This window comes from Choloepus didactylus, chromosome 5 (assembly GCF_015220235.1).
Source record: "Choloepus didactylus isolate mChoDid1 chromosome 5, mChoDid1.pri, whole genome shotgun sequence".
NCBI lineage: Eukaryota > Metazoa > Chordata > Mammalia > Pilosa > Megalonychidae > Choloepus > Choloepus didactylus.
The window spans coordinates 61,937,723-61,955,218 of record NC_051311.1 but is presented as its reverse complement, the minus strand read 5'-3'; the positions used below and the strand labels follow the sequence as shown (position 1 = coordinate 61,955,218).

The 17,496-nt window shown below is 41.6% G+C and overlaps 2 protein-coding genes across 6 annotated transcripts in view; both read left to right on the top strand.

Annotated features, from left to right (window-relative positions):
• CPA2 (carboxypeptidase A2) overlaps nt 1–9,083 on the top strand; it is an 81,092-nt gene extending 72,009 nt beyond the window's left edge. For all 4 annotated transcript variants that reach the window (XM_037836153.1, XM_037836154.1, XM_037836155.1 and 1 more), the window contains one exon: nt 8,300–9,083. In XM_037836153.1, the coding sequence (XP_037692081.1) occupies nt 8,300–8,487 (188 nt within the window). In that variant the 3' untranslated portion in view covers nt 8,488–9,083. The remainder of the gene's footprint in view (nt 1–8,299) is intronic.
• The window catches only part of CPA4 (carboxypeptidase A4), a 38,683-nt gene that overhangs the window by 5,500 nt on the left and 15,687 nt on the right, over nt 1–17,496 (top strand). The window contains exons 1-4 of one of the 2 annotated variants that reach the window (XM_037836158.1): nt 10,017–10,084; nt 14,559–14,640; nt 15,077–15,211; nt 16,327–16,425. In XM_037836158.1, the coding sequence (XP_037692086.1) occupies nt 10,017–10,084; nt 14,559–14,640; nt 15,077–15,211; nt 16,327–16,425 (384 nt within the window). Of the gene's footprint in view, nt 1–10,016; nt 10,085–14,558; nt 14,641–15,076; nt 15,212–16,326; nt 16,426–17,496 lie in introns of those variants that run through there. The other variant, XM_037836157.1, reaches the window with a different exon arrangement.

The following is a 17,496-nucleotide window of genomic DNA, read 5'->3' as shown; positions in this document are numbered from 1 at the left end:
CACTCATGATGTCTTCAAGGTTCAACCATGTTGTTGCATGTATCAGAACTTCATTCTTTTTAGAACTGACTGATATTCCATTGTGTGTATATACTACATTTTGTTTATCCATTCATCTGTTGATGGACACTTTGGTTGCTTACATCTTTTGGCAGTTGCGAATAAGGCCACTATGAACATCGATGTGCAAATATTTGTTTGAGTCCCTGCTTCCAATTCTTTTCAGATATATCTAGAATGGGATTGCTAGGTCATATGATATTTCTATACTTAACTTTCTGAAGAACCACTGAACTGTCTTCCACAATATCTGCACCATTTTACATTCCTGCCAACAATGAACAAGTGTTCCTATCTTTCCACATCCTCTCCATGCTTGTTATTTTCTGTTTTTTAAATAGTAGCCATACTGGTAAGTGTGAAATGCTATCTCATGTGGTTCTGATTTGCATTTCCCTAATGGATAATGATGTTTAGCATCTTCTCATGTGCTTTTTGGCCATTTGTATATTTTCTTTGGAGAAATGTCTACTCAAGTCTTTTGTCCATTTTTTAATTGGGTTGTTTGTCTTTTTGTTGAGGAGTTGAAGGGCTTTTTTATATATTCTGGATATTAAACCCTTAATGGATATGTGGTTTCCAAATATTTTCTCCCATTCTGTAGGTTGTCTTTTTACTTTCATGATGAAGTTCTTTGATGCACAAACAGTTTTTAATTTTGATGAGGTCCCATTTATCTTTTTTTTTTTTTTTTGTTTTGTTGCTTGTGCTTTGAATGTAAAGTCTAAGAAGCCATTGCATAACACAAGGTCCTGAAGATGCTTTCTAGGAGGTTTCTTCTAGGAGGTGTTATAGTTCTGCCTCTTATCTTTAGGTCTTCAATCCATTTTGAGTTGAATTTTGTATATGGTGTGAAGTAGGGGTCCATCTTCATTCTTTTGCAAATGGTGAACCAGTTTCCCCACACCATTTGTTGAACAGACTATTCTTTTCCAATTGAGTGGACTTTGTCACCTCTTACTTTAATTCCATCGGTCTTTTTGTCTTTCTTTGTGTCAGTACCATGCTGTTTTGATTACTGTGGCTTTGTAATAAGTTTAAAGATTGGAAAGTGTGAGTCTTCCAACTTCGTTCTTCTTTTTGGGGATGGCTTTAGTTATTTGGGGTCCCTTAACTTTCCATATAAATTTGATGATTGGCTTTTCCATTTCTGCAAAGAAGGCTGTTGGAATTTTGATTGGGATTGTGTTGAACCTGTAAATAATTTTGGGTGGAATTGACATCTTAACAATATTTAATCTTCCAATCCATGGACATGTAATATCCTTCCATTTATTTAGGGCTTCTTTGATTTCTTTAGCAATGCCTTGCAGTTTTCTGTTTGCAAGTCCTTCACATCCTTGGTTAAATTTATTCCTAGATATTTGATTCTTTTAGTTGCTGTTGTAAATGGGATTTTTTTCTTGATTTCTTTCTCAGATTGATCATTACTAGGGTATAGAAAGACTACTGATTTTGGGTATTGATCTCGTATCCTGAAACTTTAGCTGAATTCATTTACTAACTCTGGGATCTTTATTGTGTATTTTTTTTCCAGGATTTTCTGTGTATAGGATCATGTCATCTGTAAATAGTGAAAGTTTTACTTCTTCCTTACCAATTTGGATGCCATTTATGTCTTTTTCTTGCCTAATTGCTCTGGCTAGAACTTCCAGTACAATATTAAGTAACAATGGTGACAGTGGGTTTCCTTGTCTTGTTCCTGATCTTAGGAAGAAAGCTTTCAGTCTTTCACTGTTAAGAATGATGTTAGCTGTGAGTTTTTCATGTGTTGAGGAAGTTTCCTTCTATTCATAGTTTTTAAGGTATTTTTGTTAAGAAGGGTACTGGATTTTGTCAAATGCCTTTTCTACATCAATTGAGAAGATCATGTGGTTTTTTTTTTCTTTTATTACGTTAATGTGGTGTATTACATTAATTGATTGTCTTATGTTGAACCATCCTTAACATACCTGGGATAAAACCCACTTGATCATGGTGTGTAATTCTTTTAATGAGCTGTTAGATTGGATTTGTTAGTATTTGTTGAGGATTTTTGCATCTATATTCATAAGAGATATTGTTCTGTCCCCCTTTTCATTTCTGTCTTTAGTTATTTGTGTCCTCTCTCTCTATTTCTTCATCAGTCTGGCTAGAGTTTGGTCAATTTCATTGATCTTTTCAAGGAACCACACCAACTTTTGGTTTTGTTGATTCTCTCTAATGTTTTTTATTCTCTGTTTCATTAGTCTCCACTCTAATCTTTGTTATTTATTTCCTTCCTTCTGCTTGCTTTGGGTTTAGTTTGCTCTTCTTTTTCTACTTCTTACAGTTTTGATTTTAGGTCTCTGATTTGAAGTCTTTTTTCTTTTTAATGTAAGCATGTAGAGCTGTAAATTTCTCTCCCAGCATTGTCTTTGTTGTATCCCATATGTTTTGGCATGTTGTATTTTCATTTTAATTCACCTCAAGATATTTTCTAATTTCTTTTGTGATTCCCGCTTTAACCCATTTGTTTTTAAAGAATATGTTGTTTAATTTCTACATGTTTATGAATTTTCCATTTCTCTCTCTGTAATTGATTTCTAGATTCATTCCATTGTGGTCAGAGAAGATGCATTGTATGCTTTCAATATTTTTGAATTTATGGATACTTGTTTTGTGACCTAAGATGTGGTCTATCCTAGAGAATGATCCATGTACACTCGAGAAGAATGTGTATTTTGTTGTTGTTGGGTGAAGTGTTCTATATATGTCTATTAAGTCTAGTTGATTTAGAGTATCGATCAAATCTTCTATTTATTTATTGATCTTCTGTCTAAATGGTCTATCCATTAATGAAAGTGGTATATTAAAGTCTCCTACTATTAATATAGAACTATCCATTTCTCCCTTTAGATCTGTCAGTATTTGCTTTGTATATTTTGTAGTTCTGCTGTTAGGTGCATATACATTTATAATTGTTACATCTTCTTACTGAGTTGACCTTTTTATCAGTATATGATGACTGTCTTTGACCCTGGTAACAGTTTTTTACTTAAAGACTATTTTATCTGTTATTAGTATAGCTACCCCAGCTCTCTTGTGGTTCCTGCTTGCATAGTATGTATTTTTTTTCCATCCTTTCACTTTCGACCTACTTTTGTCTTTGAATTTAAGGTAAGTCTCTTTTAGACAGCATATAATTGGGTAATGCTTTTATATTCATTCTGCCAATCTCTGCCTTTTGACTTGGGAGTTTAATCCATTTACATTTAAAGTAACCACTGATAATGCAGGACTTTTTCCTGCCATTTTGCTATTTAGTCTTTGTAATTCTTATACCTTTTTTGTCCCTCAATTCTCCTTTAATGACTATTTTCATATTTATTTGTTTTTTTTGTATTGTACCATATTGAGTCCCTTCTCATTTCTATCTGGATGTATTTTTCATCCATTTTCCTTGTGGTTACCATGGGGTTAAAATTTAACATCCTAAATATATAACACTTATATTTGATTGATTACCAGCCTGACTTCAATAGCATACGTATACAGTGTTCCTGTGTCCCTCTACCTCCCCACCTTTTTTTGTACTTTTTATAAATTATATCTGTGATATTGTATGTTCAAAGCCATAGATTTATTATTGCTTTTATGCATTTGCATTTTAGCACCTGTAGGAAGTTAGAAGTGGTGTTACACACCAAAAAACACAATACAGTATTATTGGCATTTCTATTTATCCTAATGTTTTCCTTTACTGGAGATCTTTATTTCTCTGTACTCCTTTGAACCACTGTCTAGTGCTCTTTCCTTTCAGTCTGAAGAATTCCCTTTAGCATGGCTTATAGGGAAGGTCTAGTGGTGATAAACTCCCTCAGCTTTTGTTCACCTGGGAATGTCTTAATCTCTTCCTCGTTTTTGAAAGAAAGTCTCGTTGGATTTAAAATTCTTGGCTGGTATATGTTTTCTTTCAGCACTTTAAGTATTTCAACCCACTGCCTTTTTGATTCCATGGTCTCTGATGAGAAATAGACACTTAATCTAATTGGGACTGCCTTGTACATAACACATTGCTTTTCTCTTGCAGCCCTCAGAACACTTTTCTTGTCCTTTGCATTCGACAGTTTGATTGGTGTGTGATGGAACATATTTTTCTTTAAGTTTTTCCTGTTTGATGTTCTCTGGGCTTCTTCAATGTGAATATTCACATCTTTTGCTAAGTTTGGGAAGTTTTCTGTCATTATTTGTTTGACTATTCCTTCTGCCCCTTTCTCTCTTTCTTCTCCTAGGACTCCCATACTGTGTATATTGGTGCATTTGATGGTGTCACAGAGGTGTCTCAGGCTATTTTTGCTTTTAATAATTCTTTTTTCTTTCTGTACCTCAGCCTGAATCATTTCAATTGTCTTGTCTTCGAATTCACTGATTCTTTCTTCTGCCAGGTCCAATATGCTGTTGAAACACCCCTGTAGGAATTTTTCATTTCATTTATTGTGGCCTTCAAGTCTAGTTGTTTTGTTTGGTTCCTTTTTAAAACTTCTTTCTTTTTATTGAGATTCTCGTACTGTTCACTCATTGTTTTCCTGGTAGCCATTATTTCTTCCTCTGTGTTTTCCTCCATCTCCTTGATCATTTTGAATATCATTTTTTTTAAAGTCTTTTTCTGGTATGTCCACAATCTTGTCATCTTCTTTGATGTTTTCTGGATTTTTATCTTTTTTCTTTGGCTGGGCCATCATTTCCTGTTTTTTTGTTTGTCTTGTAATCTTTTGTTGCATACTGAACTTTTTAAAAATTTAAAATGTTAACTCTGGTGTACATTCCTTCAAAAGTCTTTTTCTTGAATTTGTAACTAGCTGGTGATATGACAGAATTTTCTTGAGTGTCAGGAGCTAACAAAACCAGGCAAACCTAAGCAAAACACACCTTTCACCATCTTTGCAAATTGGCTTTGCATTGGCAGCTGTTTGCTGTCAGAGTGTGGCTCTCCATCAGGAATGTCACCCCAAAGTGAATGCAAAGTGCAGGATCCTCACTGTCTTTTCTGAACGTATGTCTTGTCCCAGGGTTGTGCTTGCTAATGGCCTTAGGATTTCTCCTGTTTACAGGGGTTTGAATGTCCCCTCTAATTCCCAGGAAACAGACCTCCATGGCTCTGAGGAAGAGTACTGCCCTTAAGTCGCCTCTGCCACTGCCTTTGTCCAGGGCAGGTTGGAACAACGGCTGCCCTCAGAACCAGGCACCCAGTGATCCAAAGTAGCTAAACAAAAGCAGTGATCAGCGATTGGTCTACAATCACTCCCCCACCCCTAGTCTTGGGGATCTGGATTTTTATGTCCCTTTCTGGCACCAGCAAGCCATGCCATGGGCCAGACACCATTGCTGCCTGCCATGGGACTGGTATAGTTGCCAGTAACTGCCACATGGAGATAACAGTTTCCTGTTATTTGACAGTAGTTTGCCACTGTCTTCCTCCCCCTCTTCCCTGGATTCTATACTGTATTCTACTGGACTTCTGAGTTTTGAAATAGTTGATTTAGACACTTCCTGTCTGTTTAGTAGTTGTTTTGGTGGAGGGACTGATTCCTGGAGCTTCCTACGCTATCTTCCCACAATTCTTGTCTCATTTATTACTTTTGTCGGTGAATACAAGTACATTTATCTAGTAGTTATTGATGTCTGTGTTCTATTTTGTGACCAGCTGTTCTTCAGTTAACTTTGTCTCCTATAAGGTTGTAGGTATTTATAGTCCAGGCAATTGTTTTTCCTTTATATTGCAATATCCCAGTTATTGGGCCTGTGGATTATTTCCACATTTTTCCTAAATAGTGCTACTATGAACATCTTTGTGTAGATTCCTTTTTCTTTTATGTTATTTCTTTGGAGTATATTCCCAAGGCAAGATTATCAAGTCAAATAGCAAAAACAGCTTTGTAGCTCTTATTGCATACTTTTTAGGCTTTTCTCTGGGAAGTCTGATTTCCTTACACTTGCCTATCCTCCATATGGGATAGACTTTCCCTTCAGCTGGGGGAATCCCTAGGGAGGAGAGCCCTCTGAATGTGGAGGTGGAGAGGTAGGAATGGACCTACCTCCAAGCCTGAGACCACAATGGCAGCTTCAGGCTGAGGACAGTGTGGCTGTCTATGACTGGAAGCCACTGAGTGGAGGCTGGAGTCCAGAATGTTAGCAGGATGGCACCATATACCCCCCAAGACCCTCACAGGGGTCTCATACATCTAGTTTTTCACCCTCTTTACTGGGAGGTATTTACCTATGTGGTAGACCTGGGAAGGCTAAGGTTTAGTTTATTTTCCTTGGTAGGGTCACAGATGAGTAGAGGGAATTGAAGGTCTTTCTAATAGGCAAAACTCAGACTAGCGATGGGGTTTGGAACCTGACCACTAACGGTCACGCAAGTTCTGGATGCATCTATGCCCAGAGCTGACTCTATTCCCCGGCCTCATTTCAATTTGAACAACCACTGCCTCTAAGAACCAGTTCCAATTAAGTACTCTTTGTCTTCTGCCCCAGGTTTGTATGTAGTTCTGAGATGAACACCTGCCTCCTCACTCCACCCAAGAGGTGGCTCTGCTTCTGTGGTGCCCAAGACATTTCCTGTGCTGTTTCCCGTCTGAAACAGGCTTGAGGAGCTGCACTATGATAGGTGTTTGGTCCAGGAGAATTTAATTCTAGTGTGTTGTCATAGTGGGTTAGGGGGAGGAGGACACACCTTGGGGACAGAGGCCTGGGTTTGATATAAAACTCTGCTACTTTGGGACAAAGTAACCTTGGGCAGGTCATCATTGAAATGGGTTGTCAAGAGGCTCAAAAGATAGAATGTAGAATAAAAGTCTTTGCTTACTCTAAAGCAGTGTATAAATTATGCATGTTAGTTTCCCCAGTGAATTGGTCTCCTCCAGAAACCTCTCACCCTTAACATGATCCAATCTTCTTGATAGGATTCCAGCCATTTATTTGATAATGATAGTCATCATTATCTCTGCTCCTTCACTTAATCTCTCCAAATCTCAGTTTCATCCTCTATAAAGTGGGAATAATATTAGCACCTACCTACCTCATGACCAAGGTGGGGATTAAATAAACCAATTTACAGTAAGTGTTTAGCATAATGCCTAACACATTTAGTAAGAATGCAACAATTGTTATAATTATAACCATTATATTTTCCCATTTAATTCTCACTGCCATGTGAAATAAGTCATGTTATTATCTCTATTTGACAGATGAAGCACTCAGGCCTCGGAGAGATTAAATGATTTGCCTTAGATCACCCAGCTAATGATTTGCAGAGTCACAATTCAATCTGAAGACAGAATTCTGTCCAATATGGATCTCTAGTGGGATCCTTGTGTCCTGTAGCCACACCAAAGGTATAAGTTAGTACTTTGGTACCCAGGGCCGATTCAGTTCACGTCAGCAACTAGTTAGTCTTTGTTATTTACCAGGTGTTACCATAGTTGCTGTGGGTGAACCAAAGGCACAATTCACAGTAGCTCACAGTATTAATTCACAATATTAACAATTTACTAGTCCTAATCTCCCTGGTATGGCCTCCCTGCTCCTCCCCTTTACCCAGCCCCATTCTTTAGGGACTAGGTGGCTTCCTCCATCTCTGTTCCAGCTCTGCCCTCTACCTGCCCTCTATCTGCCCTCTACCTGCCCTCCATGGGAGAGGCCTTAGGGTTGGTCCATTGCTCACCTCTCCACAGTCATCATTGCCTCAAGCCTTCCTAGGCTAACGCCATCCTCTTTCATCAGCTGTCATGTCAGCAGCAACAATGCATGTCTCAGGTGCACATTTGCTGTGTTGGTTTAACCCATCACACACAGGTGCAGGAAACATTATTTGATAATAGAGAAGAGCCTGCTCTACTCTTATACTGAAAGCCGCTGAGGGCAAGGGGGCAAATCTCTTACTCAGTTTGTCATCCCTCCAACCCTCACTGGAGAAAACAATGTCTAAGGCTAGCATCAGTCTAAAGAAGGGATTCAGGAAGTACTGCAGCCTCTCTAAGGTGTAGAACATGCCAATTAGGACAGGAGGCAGGATTCCAAATGGGTGGTGAAGCCAGAGGCTCCTAGGAACCCCAGAGAAGGGCTAAGTAGAGTGTCCATTTGAATAACACCTTTTGCTTTCAGAATTGTTCTTGTATTTTTTCATAAGCTTGACCCCTTACTAACCTATCCCTGCTCTCATGGTCCACATGTAGGGGCTGAGCATAACCAGACTTTATTCTTATTTGCCCTTCAGACCAAGCCAGTGGAGGAAGCATTGATTGGGCCTATGACTCGGGCATCAAATACTCATTTGCCTTTGAACTGAGAGACACTGGTCGCTATGGCTTCCTCCTGCCAGCTGATCAGATCTTGCCTACAGCTGAAGAGACCTGGCTTGGCTTAAAGACAATCATGGAGCATGTGCGAGACCACCCATATTAGGGCTCAGGGGAATAAACAAACACCATTAAAATCCCTTTGGTTTGAAGCAGAGTTGGGTTGTGATTATTCCTTTTTCTAATCCTGATCTGGAGCACCATTTCTCCCTGTCATGTTGCCCTAAAACACAGCGAGTCACTGTGCTGTACCCCTTCATCTTAATCATGCAACATTTTAGAGTTAGAAAGGGATTTTTGAGTTCATTTATTCAATAAATACTAATTAAGCAACTCCACTGTGGAGGCGTTGTGCCAGGTGTTGGATCTTCTAGTTCTCATTGTCTTCTGGTATGTTGTATCATAAACACTGGTGGGAACCCAAACCAACAACACTTCTTTCTCCTGCTTGCCCCATCAAGTCTGGGTCTCAGCTTCTTCACAATTTCTCCTTAGACATTCACTTCCAGAAGGCATTTAGATTTTCTTTATGTTGATGGTTTTCTCTGGGAGAGAAAGGTGGGAAATGAATCTGCCTGGAATTCTGGGTATTTGATTCTCAACCTCCCATCCCTTGCAGATTTGGATCTCAGTTTCTCATTACTAACTTCAAAGCTGAAATCTCTCTCAGTGAAGTAGAGTCCAGCCTCTGCAGACACCAGGACGGGCACTGAAATTCAGTTTACGTGCTGGGAGGACAAAGGAACCCTGAGGGAAGAAGAGGAGATAGAGGTCCCAGGTCCACAACTCCCAACATGACTCTTGCTTGTGCTTACTCTCCTTGGACAAGTGTGGAAAGAGTGTTGACAATGGGGATCATGGGGTGAGGGAGGTTTGTGGGATTTGGGCCTTCTGGGATAAACTCAAAGACCCCAGGGCTCCTGAAGCAGTTCTGGATATCATGAATGTTTTCTATTTATTCTGTTCAGACTTGGTGGAAAGGAAGCAAATTCAGAGTCTAGCATATGTAAGATAGTCTTATTATCACCAGTATCATTAAGCCTTACCTTTAGCTCAGACCCCAAGGAAAACTTGTGATTTTTTTCTTCCTGTACTGTTAACCTCAGATATCTCCTCTTTCTTTGTGGAGTCCTAAGAATCATGCCTCAAAGTCATAACAGAAGCCACAAGCTCCCCATTATAACCCACTCTGGTGAAATTCTGACAGGCCTTGACAAGCATGTGGTCTTGGAAACTGGCTTGGGATTACTTTGATACTCTTCACTTTTTTATTACTCTAGAAGTACTCTGTCCCAGGCTCATAATCAGGCCTTTTCTGTAAACTCCATCCTTCACTGTGGGATTTTCCTATTTACTCAAAAAACACTATTTAAATGCCAGGGGATGAGTAATTTGGCACCCTTGGCACCGACTTTTCCAGCCTGTGGAGCAAGTTCCTGACTAGTAAATCAAGTGGCTTGTCCTTTATCACTTGAAAGGAATGGAAGAGGCATTGATAGGAGCCGGCCTGACTTACCGTCAGAGTTGAAAGGGTGCTTGGGAGTAGCATTAGCATTTTTGAGGACATGAGTCTGCTTCAGACTTCCTATAAATACAGCTTGACTCAGCCACTCTATGAATGACACCCCTTGGGACATGAGGTGGATACTGTTCTTTGGGGCCCTTATTGGGCCCAGTGTCTATGGCCGAGAAAAGTTTTTTGGGTAAGTTCCTCTTAGACTTATTATTATTGTTTATTTGGTTAGTTCAGAAATATGGGAGCCAAGTAAAACTGAAAATGAGCAGTTGGTGATACCATAAGCAGGACAGCATTGGGAAAAGAAGATTTAGGCTCCTGTCCTAGCTCTGCCACTGTGTCTTCTTGGACAAGTTACTTCTCTCTGAGGCTCAATTTCTCATCTGGGAAATCTGTACTAGATGGTCTCCATGGTCCCTTCCCAGCTCCTTCATCTCTTCCCAAATCTTTTTCTTCTTAGCTCTTATTTGTAATGTTGGTTCCAGGCCTCTTCTACTTTCTTACCCCTATATTATTGATTAGCAAGAATTACCAGAAATTATTTGTCTCTATCTACCATGCTTAAGGGAAAACCTTGGTCCCAGCTGGGCTCTTTGATTTTACCTTTCCGTTAATGATGAGGGCTTTGTAGAGCTGGTGCTTTGTTGTCAGCTTCTGGGACTTGGGGATTTGATTTGTCTTGCTGAGCAAGAGCTATGAAAATTGACATGCAAGGACACACCTGTACATTGTGTGTATGTATGCATGCACACTCATGCTCAGCACGCTCCAAACAGTATATCCTTTGAGGTTTGCAAAGTAGAGGACATTTGGGAGGTAGGAGAGATGAAAGGATGCCACGGTGCCCTGCTAGAAGATTGAATTATGATAACTCATTACTGCATAATGCTTTGCCATTTGCAAAGAGCTGTCATGTACATTATCTTCTGGATCACACAACAACCCTGCCAGGCAGGTGTGTTATTTTCCTCAATTTAAACGTGAAAAATTTCTGCCTTGGAAAGGTTAAGGAACCCACCCAAGACCACTTACCTGGTAAGCAGGGGAGCTGGAACTTTGAATGTGAAACCCATACCCTCCTGCTATAATACAAGTTAATCTCCAAATAGAATCCTCTTGTCTCACTCATCTATATCTATTAGCTTACCCTATTATACCACCTGGCTAAAGAGACTTTGGGCTTGTTTATTGAGATAATTAGTTATATGAGATTGAGTAATTTTTATGGTGATGACTTCTGTTCACACCTGTGTCTCTACTGCCAAATAGCTCAGAGGGGTTAGGCATAGCAGGTGGCCGGGAAGGAGATTTTTCTTCATGCAGCTCAGTAGTATGTATGTAATGACTACCCTCACTGCCGACTGGGCTGACACACAGAGCTGTCAGGCACCCACTGCAGCTATTCACGTGGCTGAAACATCTCTACCCTCAGGATACAGACCTCTCTTACATTGCAGCAGACACCTGGCCTTAGGCAGCTGGGCTGGGCCCCAGAGTGCTCACCACGGGAGTTTTGCACAGAAGGGCCTGTGTGCCTGAGCTAATTGCACTTGGTTTTAACCAATAGTGTCCTACTTAGCCCCAAATCTGTACTCACCCCACAGGAGGGAACCCACCAAGGTTGTGGAATCCTTTCTGGGGCCCAAAGGCATGTCCTAGACACCCAGCTCAAGAAAGGTTGGCCTCTGAGCAGGCAACTGGTCAGGAAGCTAGGACCTAGATTGGCTTTGAGGGGTGCAGTGGCAACGGAGGTGAGAATGGTGGTTTCTCCCCAGCACCCAGTCTCCTTCCCTTCCCCCCAGCTCACCACCTTCTCAGTCTCTTACTCTGCTGGTGCCTTATGCCCTGGTCTTCACTCATCTTAAGGAGGGGACCGTGGCTGGGGTGCCTAGAGATGTGGGGCAGGCAGAGGACAGGAAGTAGTTGGAGAACTGGTTATAGCATCAAATTTAAGGGTTCTGCTAAACCATCTCTCTACACTCACGGCTGCTAAGTCTTGCTGGGGTTGCAGGTGAGAAAACACAAAGAACATGTGAGAGGGGCTCAAAGAACATGTGAGAAGGGCTCAAAGAACAAGCTGGTTGGCTGCTTACGGGAGGCTAGACGCTCAGTCACCGAGGTGATTATTCACTACCCAGAATATGGGACAATTTGAGGATGAGTGCAAGGATATCATGAATCATTGCACTGGTAGCACTGGACAGCATTGGGTATGGAAGAGGGCTGGAGTTACTATGCTTGATTTTAGCCAAAAGGGCGAGAAGCCATAAGGGCCAGAATTAAGAAGAGCTGTATGTATCCCCTCTAAGCTAGGAAGAGTGGACACGGCAACTGCACATCCCAAAATGTGCCCTCCCTGCCTCCAGGCCAGTCTTCCATCTTCAGAAAGATCTCAGGGTCTTTGGATTAATATCCAGAGAGTGGAGCTAAGTTGTACTCAACTGTCTACACTCTCCTGACCTGGAATAGGCATTTCTAATCAAAGACAAGGACGTGAGGGCAAGAAAATGGCTGCCCTTCACATAGCACCCCAATTTATTTTCTCTTTGCTTTCAAGTATTGATGTGCTTATGCTTATAAGAATAATGTTAGACTCTCCTCATCTCCTCCTAATTTTTAGCACCATCTGAAGACCGTTCCTAATTCTGCCTCCTCTGATTAGGGAAAGCTTCATGGACAATGCGGGTTAGGTGGTAAAGACTGGGTGGGATGATTGCCAGGCCCACAGGCAGGGTTTCTTTAACCTCTGTAGCTTGACTGATTGGAGCATAATGAAATGGGCTGTGGATTTAATTATCATCTGGGCCAGTTAGATTTACTGTGATCCATGGTCACAGACTGTGCCCAGGAGTATGGAAGTTCTTTGATGGAGTCATCACTTTGGGAAAAGTAAAATACATGCTCCAGGTGAATGTGTAACATTATTTTCACACTTGAAAGAGCTTTTTTCCCCTTAGGTTCCTCATTTTCCTCTTCCTGTTCCTTCTCCCTCCCCTCCTTCTTTGTTATTATTCTGGTCAATGCTGTATTTTTAAGGATACCTAGTTTTACGAAGAGAGACACTAACACAGGCTCTTTCTAGGACATCCATTTTTTACTGTGCCCCTTTTTCTGAAGTTTTGGGGGTAGGTTGTGGCAGAGCCTGAGTTTGACAGACTGCCCTGTTAGTCAGGAGTAAGGATTTCCCTTCAGTTTTAAACCCGGCCCTTTTTCGCAAGGCTGCTTGTTCGTGTCAGGGAAATGGTGGTTTGACGCCCTCTCTTCCCAGAGCTGCAGTCCTGTCCTTTGCAAGCCTGTCAGGTTCCGACTGAGACCTGCCCGGCCAGTAGTTTCTCCAGGAAACCCTCAGCAACTCTCCTAGGATGCACATTAGCTACCTACCTCCCAGGAGGCATCTGGGGAAAATGAGCCTTTGGCACTGGCATTCCCTTTAGACCTGCCACCTGGAATGGGAGCCCCTGCAGTGGCCCCGGCCTCCTTGGGGCTGGCTGAGACACCTCACCCTCAAAAGGCCCCCAAATCCTCCCAGAACAAAGTTATATCTCGAGAGTCCATCCGGATCTAGCCGGTTTCCTGACAAGGAGATGCGGAGTTGCCACGGGAGGCTGCATGTTTAGTTCCCTGGGACCAAATCATTTTCTCTGTCAACAGGTCCTTCAGCCCACAGTCCTCTCCAGCAGGCTCTTCCTGCATTCACTCTTGTCAAAGGGATGACGTATGTGACAGCGTCAAGTGCAGATGCATTCGAGCTGTCACCTAGCAACGGGCCTAATGGCTCGCCTGACTCCCTGAGGCGGCTGAGAGCACAAAGGCAGCTTTTCAGGCTCGGCCTTCTCCCACCCACACACAAGACTTCAGGGGCCTCTACCCCTGCCGCTGCTGCGGAAGCTAAATCGTGTATAGGAAACAAGTGCAGGACCAACAACAAAGGGGGATCGAGACTGGCATTCCCTTCTGGGTCCTCTCAGGGCTCTATCGGGCAGATCAAATCCCAAGTTTAGCCTTATTCAGTTTCCATTGTAATTCACATTTTTTAGGATTCTGGAGCTGGAAGGGATGGAGAGAGCACCCAGCATCTCCCATCTTTTCTACAGGAGGATAAATAGCTAAAGCTCCAAGGATAGAAGGGGTCTGCTTTCTTTTCCAGCTCCTCCTAGCATGGAGGTTCTGCCAAAGTTTCAGTCCTTGCCCCTGACAGTGAAGAAGTGCCTCTTTATGTCTTAAGTTAACTTGGCGTGTAACTCAGGAACATTCCTTTCTGTAAAATATATATGTTTTTCATTATAAAGTAATATGATCACATTACAGAAAACAGATACCAGGAAAAAAAATAAGTTATCCGTAATCCCACGACCTGAACATAAGCACTGTCAGCATTTGGTATATTTCCGTTGTCTGTTTTTCTTCCAAGCAGCTGCTTTTTCCATACTTGTAATCATGGCATACATACAACTTTGTGTCCTGCTCTTTCACTTACTATTTCCCTTAAAGTTATACCATAAGCACTTTTCCATATTTGCCATGTCGTCTTATTTTTAAGGGCTATACATAATAATCAAAGACTAGACCATTTCTTCTCATTTGGCCCAGTTATATCTGGGATAGTAAGTTTGGTTTATCTTTTTTTTTTTCTTTTTTTTTCTTTTTTGCTTTTCCTCCAGGGACCAAGTTTTTAGGATTAATGTCAGAAATGAAAATGAGATCAGCAAACTGAGTCAGCTGGTGAATTCAGACAACTTCACGGTACCTTGTTCTTAGTCTCTCGGGTATCTTCTAACGTTGGTGGAAGAGGACTCTTATACCACCGACTTTTTTTTTCATATTCCTGAAGATTTACTGTAAATAACCCTGTATTATTAACATGCCATTTGTACAGTTAGGAGGATTGATGGGGAAGAAGTGCTGTAGATCAGTAATGCCGTCCTGGGAGGTGGGAGGCCTGAGTAGTGGGCTCCATCCTTCTATCTACCGTATGCTTACTGGTTCTTAGACTCTGCCAGGTGCTGCTTGCTGGGCAGGCATGAGCAGATACAATTGTAAAATGGGAAAATTCACCCTTGGGCATAACCCTGCCCCTCAGGGATCACCCTGGCTTTTGGCAATGGTTCCAGAAGCATGAGCTCATTGTGCCTTTTACCTGAACTGTCCTTTAATCTCGTTTTGTTTCTCTTCTCTTCAGCTCAACTTCTGGAAACTTCCCTCCACTTTAGGTGATCCTGCAGATGTCCTGGTCCCAGCTGTCAGTCTGCATCCAGTCAAATCCTTCCTGAAGTCCCACAGTTTAGAATATTCAGTGACAATTAAAGACCTGCAGGTAGGTAGGCCAGGGCCCCCTGCTGGTCTTGCATAAGATCAAGCAGCCCACCCAGAGTGGACCTGAGATATTTTCAAGTTCTTGTCCTTCCCTTCTCCATTTTATAGATGAAGACATTGAGGTAGATGGACATAAAAGCAAAGCAACTTGTCAGAGGAACATGTCATAGAAAGGGCACATATTGGTTATGGAACCAAGGCAGATCTGGATCCAAATCCTGATTTGACTAACTATTGGCTGTGTGACTTCAGACAAGCTGTTAACCTCTTGAGCCTCAGTTTTTTTGTCAGTAAAATGGTAATGGTGATAACTGCTTCATAACATTATTGGGAAGATTAAGTGATTAAACGTAAGTCAAATGTCTGACAGTGCCTGGGTGTATCACAGATGCTCCACAAATACTAAGTCCCTCTCTCTTTTCTTATTTGAGGCCAGGAGACAAGAACAGAGTGTTGGGGGGGGGGGGGCAGGGAGGGTGTCAGAAACCAGTCATAAAAAGCACCCTTTGGGAAAGGGGGAGTGTCACCAGCAGCCCCCAGCAGAGGGAACATCACCCTCCCAGCCAGACACCAGCCTTATGACCTGTATCTGAACAGCAGGACAGATTCTGGCTCCTGTTCTCCCCTTCAGCGAGGTAGGTTATGGACTAATTGGTGATTTGGCCCTGGAGTTTCCTGATGGCGTGAGCAGCTGTGAGCTTATTAATCATCCTCACATGTCACAGACATCTGCCAGGAACCTTCAAAGTATGAGTGGTTATAAGAATTTCTTTGTTTCCGAATGGTTTCCCAAGCTGTGTATTTCAGAGGCACTGGATACCAGATGCAGGCTGATGTCTAGAGAATTCGTAGTATAGAATAACCAAAGAGCACATATGTTGCTTCCAGGGAGTAAGTGGGTTTTGAATGGAGTGATGTAAATTGGGTGCCAAGAAGTAAGATTTTATAGATATGTGGAAGAAACCTGATCCCTTTCTAAACCTAATATTTGTGCTGCTTGATATGTGTGCTGAAGGTGCTGCCATCTTGGTCAGCCCATGCTCCAAGATATGGCAGAAAAAACATGGACCTACTTAGATATGGACCTCCCTCACAATGTTGTCATGCTTGTTTTAGGCCCTTTTAGATGATGAAGATGAGGAAATGCAACACAATGAAGGGAAAGAACGGAGTGGTGATAACTTCAACTATGGAGCCTACCATTCTCTGGAAGCTGTAAGTGTTTCACAGAAGGTCAATATCATGCTTGTCTGCCTCCTGGATTTGTGTAAGCCCTCTCCCTACTTCCAGAAGGCATCAGTCCTTAGCACAATATCACTTCGCTTAGGGGCAAGAAAATGTGTGCGCTTCATTCTGTTCCTTTCTGATTCTTGGGTTGTTTAACTCCCACCAGCACCCAAGAGCCTAGTGCAACACAAAGTGGACATTTTCTCCGATATGCATCCTTCTTTTCTTAAGAACTCTTTAAGGAAAACCATGAAATAATTGCAATCATTTCCAGTCTTTGTAATTCAACTTTGTTGTGCCCCACCATAATCTCTCTACTTTATTCACTCAGAATAAAATGTTACTTATTCCAGGCAAGTAGACAAGTGATTATTTCCAAGGTTAACCAGATATTTCCACTCATTTATCATGACTAGTTATAACATATATATGTTCCATAATGCATTTTGGTTCCGCATTTAGTTAGAAATCACTTTATATAAATGACTGACTTTCAAGGTAAGCCAACCTTTCAAATGAAAAACTTGGAGCCGAATAATTTAATATGATATTGGAACCTGAGAAATCAAGAGAGACTATAGAATGGAGCTGCAACATGCAGAATAGTGTTCTCTTATGTCCCTCAATATCTTCTTCATTAGTCTGCAGACTCTTTGCTAGCTCAGGAACACATCCCAATGTAAATTGGTATTCTCCTTCACATACCTTAATACACATTGTTCTTTGTATACAGAAATGGTGCTCCTTGCTTTTCATGCGTCATGTATTTTGAGTTGTTTTCTCTTAGGCAAGGGGATATTTCAAAGGTTGACCAACTATTTTCACTTCTTTCCTGTGATTGTAGGTAGTTTTGTTTATTGCACACACTTCCAGCCATACTGCCCCTTGATTCCACTTGTGACCAATGACATACATCTGCAAAACAGCTGGATAAAGTTAGGAGTTCAGTCTGGGAATGAAAGCAGAGCTAATGGGCCCACACGGGGATCAAACCCATAACATGGAACACTCCCCAGCTAGACTAACCAGTCACAAATATCAGCAAAGACTTGGGAGGTC